This window comes from Lentinula edodes, assembly GCF_021015755.1.
Source record: "Lentinula edodes strain Le(Bin) 0899 ss11 chromosome Unknown C8R40scaffold_30, whole genome shotgun sequence".
Classification (NCBI taxonomy): domain Eukaryota; kingdom Fungi; phylum Basidiomycota; class Agaricomycetes; order Agaricales; family Omphalotaceae; genus Lentinula; species Lentinula edodes.
Genome location: NW_025764336.1, coordinates 504,288 through 512,466, shown reverse-complemented (window position 1 = coordinate 512,466; position 8,179 = coordinate 504,288). Strand labels below are relative to the sequence as shown.

At 45.6% G+C, this 8,179-nt stretch overlaps 1 protein-coding gene across 1 annotated transcript; it reads left to right on the top strand.

Annotated features, from left to right (window-relative positions):
* Nucleotides 1-5,877: 5,877 nt before the first annotated feature.
* On the top strand, nucleotides 5,878-8,139 carry C8R40DRAFT_1203583 (gamma-glutamyltranspeptidase; the record flags this gene model as incomplete). The annotated part of the gene is made up of 11 exons (XM_046233140.1): nucleotides 5,878-6,108; nucleotides 6,168-6,365; nucleotides 6,418-6,700; nucleotides 6,765-6,949; nucleotides 7,008-7,165; nucleotides 7,223-7,318; nucleotides 7,383-7,459; nucleotides 7,513-7,557; nucleotides 7,616-7,755; nucleotides 7,826-7,976; nucleotides 8,036-8,139. The coding sequence occupies 11 exons, from the start codon at nucleotides 5,878-5,880 to the stop codon at nucleotides 8,137-8,139; spliced, it is 1,668 nt and encodes a 555-aa protein (XP_046083820.1).
* Between the last annotated feature and the right edge of the window lie 40 nt (nucleotides 8,140-8,179).

Here is an 8,179-nt window from a genome sequence, read left to right as displayed (position 1 = left end):
AACGTTTACGTGGTCCCGTTGAATGTGAATTCCTTCCTCGACTCTTATTCGGAACCCCGACTGATGAGTTCGAGCTCGAACTTGATCAATTGGTTGGGTTTTCGGACCACTACCTGCATCTACTTTTCGGAAATTTGTCCTGGGAAGAGCGAAATGGGTTAGTACATGTCACCAGTTTGGCCAATGCTTATATTGAGCCAAAGACATACCCAGGCCTTCAACGTAACTCCGGGATTGCAAAGGAAGTTGGTCGTCTCGTACCTCGGCCTATTGTAATTGTAGTCCGTATTAATGACCGACCAGTGCGTGCATTGATCGATAGTGGTTCGCTCGGGGACTTCATGTCTACACAACTTAGTGATCAGCTGAAAGTCACGAAGCAGTTCCATAAAATGCCTATACCTTTACATCTTGCAATTCAAGGTTCCCGGTCAAAGATCCATTGTGGTACAACGGTGAACTTGAGATATCAAAGTATTCACGCTGATCATTACTTCGACATTGCGAATATCTCCAATTATGACTTGATCCTCGGTACACCCTGGTTATTCCAATATCAGGTTAGAATTGGTCTTAATCCCACTACAATTGAAGTTGGAAGCAACGTACCAACTGCAATTCAAGGTGACAATGTTGCCGAAGTCCGTGCTCAATCCATGTCCATAGATGGTGATGATTTGGAGGGCGCGCGACATGTTCTTCTTCAGTATGCACAGCTGATCTGCAAAACGGCGGCGGAGACTCCTCTCCCGCCACTTCGACGTATCAACCATATTATTCCATTAATAGATGAGAATAAGATTTACCCTTGGCGTCCTTCTCGGTGTCCAGAAGCGTACCGGCCCCAGTGGGATCAGAAGCGAAATGATTACGTCCGTTCCGGGCGATGGATTGTCACAAATTCTAGGAATACGGTTCCTATGTTATTAATTCCCAAGGCTGGACAAAAAGACTCACTTCGAGTTGTATTTGACCTTCGTGCTCGGAATGCTAACACATATAAGATGGCTTTACCGCTTCCGAATATTGAGGGAATTCTTCGTCGTGTTGCCAAATGCAAGTATCGCAGCATTGTGGATGGCAAGGATGCATATGAGCAGATCCGTATTGTGCCGGAGCACGTACCACGTAGTACCGTTACTACACCTGATGGAAATATGGACAGTCAGGTCATTCAACAGGGGGATTGTAATGGTGGGGCTACATTTCAAACAGTCATGAATGACTTATTCTCATCCATGATAGGTGTATTCATGGATGTATACCTAGATGATATTGTGATCTATTCTAATACTCTGGAAGATCATATCAGGCATGTTAAGATGGTCATTGACATTCTTCAGCGAGAACAGTTTTACCTGAATGCAAAAAAATTGAATTTCCTCCCTCGCGAATTGAAGATCCTTGGACAAATAGTTGACAACGCAGGTATCCGCATGGATCCCGATAAGGTCAACTCCATATTGAAATGGAAGGTACCTACATCAAAAGAAATGTTGTCAGGGTTCCTCGGTGCTGTCGGCTACTTGACAGATAACTTACCTGGCATTCGAGGACCTATGGGTATTCTTCATACACGTACCGGCGCCGCCGTACCTTTTCAATGGACTTTCACTGAACAACGGGCCTTTGAGGATATCCAACGAATCACTCACCAGTGGCAAAACCACTCCCGTGTTCCATTAGACTACTCCACAGGTCACAAACCTATTTGGATTGTAACCGACGCAAGTTCCGCTAGTATCGCGGGTTTCGTATGTCAAGGCACCAACTGGCGTAGGTCTAAAATTGCCGCATTCTTCTCCGCAAAGTTGAACTCGGCCCAACAAAACTACGCTGTCCACGAACTGGAGATGCTGGCTGGTGTTGAGACCATGCTACGGCATCGGGACATTCTCCAGGGTACGAACTTTACCTGGATAACTGATCACAAGGGGTTAGTACATCTCCTGAAGCAAAAGAACCTGTCCGGACGTCAGGCTTGTTGGATGGAAAAGCTCGGGGAATTTGATTTTACCATTGAATATGTCCCGGGTGAGGAAAACATCCTGTCGGATGCACTATCTTGCATATACCTCAATGATGCACCTGGTACCGTCAGGGCAGCATCAGAATACACCTTGTTTGATGACAATTCAGACAACTCGCACCTTGGTTTGCATTCTGTGTCCATGCCCGTGTTCACAGGCCAAGAAGCTCGTAACAAACGTGTCCGGAAACCAGTTGAAACTGCTGATACAGGGCGGCCCGAAACCTCGAAGGAGTTTGCAGCACGTATGAAGGGTCGTGTCCGCTTTCTCGCGCCTCGAAAACGCGGCCAGGAGGGCGCGGGTACGACAGGTATCTTACTTACAACAAAATCAGACAAAAAATCGGATTTTAACATGGATTATATTGAAAATAATGTATCTGTGGATGTAGAGAGTCAGCCTAAACCCCCTTCTTCAAATGGGAAGCTCACAATAAAGCTCCCTGCTCGTCCTAAGGTGCCAGCACATCGAAGTCAAAGAGAAAAGGCAGATGGACACACACAAGAACATGTGTCCAAAGCTAATTCAACCTCGGGAACGAACCCCGGGCTTCCCGCGGGAAAGGCACCTGACTCCGTTAATTCAATAACGGAATTGGACTCTGGTCTTTCCGATGCGACTCTCATCAGTGTTCTCAGCAAAACTAATGATAATTTTGACCTTTACTCTGCCCTCAAAGGAAGATACAAGGAGGATCCCCTCTTCAAGAAGATACTTGAGTCTCCAAAGGATTACCACAACTTTGAGGTGATTAATGACTTGATTTACCTAAAGCAGAAGGAAACTCGTGTTCTCTGTATTCCTAGAATCATTATAAATGGCCGAAGCATTCAAGAAATCATTATTGCTGAAGCTCATTCTCTTTTGGCTCATCTTGGTGCCTCAAAGACATTGGATTATTTGAGAGACCATGTCTGGTGGAAAGACATGGTTGCTGACACGAAGTCATTTTGTGAATCTTGTCATGTTTGCAAGCTCAGCAAACCAGACAACACGAAGTCATATGGTAAGCTTCATCCTCTCGAGATCCCATCATACCCTTGGGAAGCTATTGGTGTGGATTTCGTGGGTCCACTCCCGCAGTCAAAGAACCGTGACAGCTCATTTGATTCAATCTGTGTTATCATTGACTTACTAACCTCCATGGTTCATTTAGTGCCATGTAAGACTACATACACTGCACGTCAGGTTGCCGAACTCATGTTCGAGCATGTATACAAACTCCATGGGTTGCCTAAACGAATCATCAGTGACCGAGACTCCTTATTCACCAGTATATTCTGGAAACGACTTCACGAGCTCATAGGTGTTAATCTTCATATGTCCAGTGCTTACCACCCTCAGTCCGATGGTGCTACTGAACGTGCTAATCGGACTGTCACTCAGATGCTTCGGCAGTGTGTTTCAGCCACTCAGAAGGATTGGGTCTCAAAATTGCCCGCTATTGAGTTTGCTATTAATTGCGCTCGTTCAGAATCTACTGGTTACACTCCATTCATACTCAACAATGGCCGTATGCCTCGTTCTATGGTTTGGAGTTCTGACCTCAGCAATGAATACCCCTCAGTCCGGACTTTTGCTCGTTTATGGCGATTAGCTATTATGGCTGCGCATGACTGCATTCTCGAAGCTCGAGTCAAACAAACTCGCGCCGCAAATAGAAAACGTCGATTTGATCCCTTCAAGGAAGAGGATTTGGTCTATGTATCCACAAAGAACCTAACGTTCGAGAAAGGTCTGGCCCGAAAGCTTATACCGAAGTATATTGGTCCATTCAAATTTACCAAGGACTTCGGAAACCACTCATTCCGTGTCTCTCTTCCAAACCATTTCATTCAGCGAGGAGTACATCCTGTTTTCCATTCATCCCTCTTGCGTATTCATGTCCCTAATGATGACCGACGGTTCCCGGGTCGACTTGATACACAGCTTCATGAATCTCCGGTGGCTCAGCCTCAATGGCGCATCGAGAAAATTTTGTCTCACACTGGGTCTCGGAGACATGCTATTTTCCAAGTTCAGTGGAGTACGGGTGACATTACATGGATGCCATTTGCTGAGATTAGCCAGTTACCCTGTTTACCAGAGTATCTCGAGCTCCTGGGATTACAAACCATTGACCAGCTGCCGAAGGGAGCTGGTACTGTTCCTGAGGAAGTCAGCATCGAGATGGGCATCGCATCCATACGGTTTCAAGTTTTTGATCTTTGCGACGGATTTGAAAATATGAAGTTTTCACCTTCGAGTTCCTCTTATAATTCGGACTCGCTTTCAAATCCCTTCCCCTCATCTGTTTACCAACATTCATTACCAGCCTCGCCTCATATCTCGCACTCTTCTCTGCCTATTTTGCCTCACCCCATTATGGCGCCTCTCGAATTCCAACATATCGAACGTCAGAGCCACAGTAAATTTGCTCTTGTTGCAAAGAATGATGATGGCGACAAAATCGTATTCTCTGCTCAACAGGTTCAACTCTATGTCTACTTCGATAAAAATCTCCGTTGTATGCAGAAACGCATTGGTTATACTCCCATCGGCTATCACTCCTTCGCCTCTGAATTTAACAAGGAAGATCTTCCTTACAAATTTGCCTATTGGGATCATGCTAGCTTCCACGAGCCTACCATCACTAACCTCAATACCCAATCTCCACCCATGTCTATCTTCAGCATCAAGGAGTGGGAATGCTTTGCTCCGAATAAGGCAGTTCGCCCTGGTTACGAGGAAGTTCTCTCTACGGAATACCGAGAACTTTGTAGCATGGCTTTGGAGCAGGCCCGAGGTGCTACTAGAGGACGTCGTAAAGCTGAAGTTCGGAAGCAGGAAAAGAAGAATGCTGCGGCCGCTGCCGAGCATAAAAAGACTGGGACTCTCCACTTCCACAGTGGTCCCAAGAATGCCGGTTCGAGTTCCCGCTCCTAAACTCGTTTCAATATCCACGTCGTATTGACGTTCCTCACTCGTTCCTTGTCTATGTGTTTATTTTACATTGCCCTTGACTTCTTTTATATCTTACTTCGTTCACATTGACTCGTACTTTATGTTTACTTATTTTGTGGTCTTCTGCGACGACCAGGAGGGCGTATGTAACAGTACGGATCATTCCTGATCCGGACCGACCCCGACTCGTATATAAGGACTGTATGTTTGTAGAGTAGCGTTAGTTCTCTTCCAATCGCAGCGCTATCCCTGTCATTGCGAGCGACTCTCAGTGTGACTACGTCACAAAAAGCAAGCTCCCTCAAACACGATTTTATGATCAACACTGGGTAACGTACATGACTTGAACACTGGACAATTTTCAAGTACAGCAATGCTACGCGACCTACGTCTATCTCAATATCAACAGTTCAATACGATGTAAACATTTCATACCATAAAATAAGTATACATGTCTCCAGCAAACAACAACTTTCCGTATGTAACTACACGAATGAACCATACTTTTACTCCGGATGCACATTGAAAAGTGATTTGTTCTTACGTCGGACCATATTGACGCTCAGAGTCGGGGACTTGCCGTGCCAGCGCGGCACTAAGGATCTATACTCAGAGAGAAGTGTAAATGCATCGCGTCTGTCATACACATTGTGATGAGGATGAATCATGACGAAGAGTTAGGAAAAATAAGTTGTACTACCAGGAGATTTTCACTAGACCTCTTGGTCTCCTAGCTGTTCTTGACAGTGACTTTGAGTGAGCATTCCTTGTCAGAGTTCTGTAATTGACGACCCATTACTCTTTGGACTTGTAAGTGGCGGCTGAGGGCGGCTGAGGGCGGCTGAGCGTGGGAGCGTGGATGAAAAAAGCAGGCGCCTTTTGAAGCGCTTATCTGATTTCGATCATGACTGGCACCAATCTTCATGGTGCCGTTACCTGTGAACTCCAATCTGCTTCTTCCATTGGTGCTCAAATTCTCAAAGAAGGCGGCAGCGCTGCAGACGCCATTATCGCCACTACACTCGCTGTCGGAACCGTCGCTTCTTACCATTCTGGTATCGGCGGAGGAGGATTCGCTATAGTGAGACAGCCCGATGGAAATTATCGAAGTTTAGATTTCAGGCCTGCAGCTCCGGTACTTCGGTTATCATCATATCATAATATGTATTGAATTCAATCTGATGCTCGTTACAGGCAGCGCTGACCTCCGCCATGTTTGTCGGAAAACCTGGAGCCACTGCTGTTGGAGGACTTTCTGTGGCAGTACCGGGTGAAATCAGAGGTTTCGAGGAACTACACAAAAGATACGGGAAGCTACCCTGGAAGCGGTTATTTCAACCGAGCATCGAGCTTGCGAGAAACGGGTTCCTTTTCACTGAAGATCTTTTGCACGTATGTCCTGCATATATGATCCTCACATTCAATGAATAAATTATTTGTTTAGATAATACGGTCGAAAACTGTCCCCAAAGATGTCAATTCAAACTCGTCCGATCGTGACCTGGCCCAGTCTTGGATTCTTACACATCCTGTACTCCGTGAGATGTACGCCAAGAACGGCGCATTTCTTCCTGTTGGCGCAACACTCACAAGACCGAAGCTCGCTCATGCACTTGAAATTATCGCTGAGGAGGGTGCAGATATATTCTACGAAGGGCAGTTAGCAAAGGATTTGGTAGAGGCTGTCGCTGCCGAAGGTGGTGTCATGACTTTGAATGATTTGAAGAGTGCGTACTATCTTTTCGCCTAATTCAGATTCGGTTTATGTTGAGCTAATATTCAAGCTCATAGACTACAAAGTTCAGGCTACAAAGCCTCTCAGCGTTGATTACAAGGGCAAGTTCAAAATAACTAGCTCTCCTGCTCCTGCTTCTGGCGGTGTGTTTTTATTGGCATTGAACATATTATCGAACTACCCTGACATAAGTGGTCCTGGGACTCTTATGGACTCTCATAGGTTGATAGAGAGCTTGAAGGTAAGTGATATGCCCCTCGTTTGTGATTTGTTGCGAAACCAAATAACGTCTTTTCCAGTTTGCCTATGCCCATCGTACTCTCCTCGGAGATCCCAGTTTTATTTCTGACCTTGAGGCTGTTCAAAACGAATTTGTGAAACCAGCAACAGGAAAGGATCTTCACTCTCAGATCCTCGCGCATAGCACGCTACCTTCTGAAATGTACAGCCCAAACAGGTGAGTCGAGAAGTTATATTTAGCGTATGCTCTGTTTTGATTAAGTACAGTCCTCAGAATCAACGCTAACATAAAACCTGACCATGGAACAAGCAACATCGTCGTAGCGGATTCCGATGGTCTGGTTATCTCGATCACAACTACAATAACACTGTGAGGCTTTTCCTCTATGACCTGATAGAGATGAGGCTCATCTGGTGCACCTTTGACTCTACAGCTGGTGGGGCTCTCGTATTGTTGTTCCCTCATCCGACATTGTGCTCAACAATTCGATAGAAGATTTCAGTGTCGAAGGTTAGCAACTCCCCTTCCTCCTACGAATAGATAATATCTCATCATGTCCACAGGCCAATCGAATCATTTTGGATACCTTCCTACCCCAGCTAACTATGGTGAGAGCCACCCTGAGTACTTTATCTATCTATTTCACCCACTAAATTCATCTCTCAGTCAGAGGAAACAAAAGGCCGCTCTCATCCTCTTCCCCGTTTATCATTGAGGATTCGGAAGGACGGTTTCGTTACGCGGGAGGTGCTGCTGGTGGAAGTCGAATAATCAGCTGTAACGTTCAACAGGCGCGGAATTTCATGGTCAGCATATTCAAAATCACTAGTGTATGTATTTGCGTCTTTGAACTGATGCATTCGTCTTCGTAAATAGGATTACGGAATGAATCCCACTCAAGCTCTGGCGCATCACCGACTACATGATCAGATAGCTCCTGACGAAACACATTTGGAAATGGGGCTTGTTGATGAAGAAATAGCCGTGAATTTGAAGAGAATGGGGCATAATGTTAAATGGATACCTAGTGAGTTACAGCCGTTATCCTACCTGGTATATTGATTCTAACGAATAAATTGTTTGCAGGGGCTGAAAGTGTGGGTTGTGCAATCTCTTATGATCCTGACACAGGTGTTTATCAGGCAGAGGGGGAACCCAGGCTTGTTGGGTCTGGGGGACAGGTGGTATAGTAATCATACAAGTACAGTATTCTGACTCAAGAATGGGCCA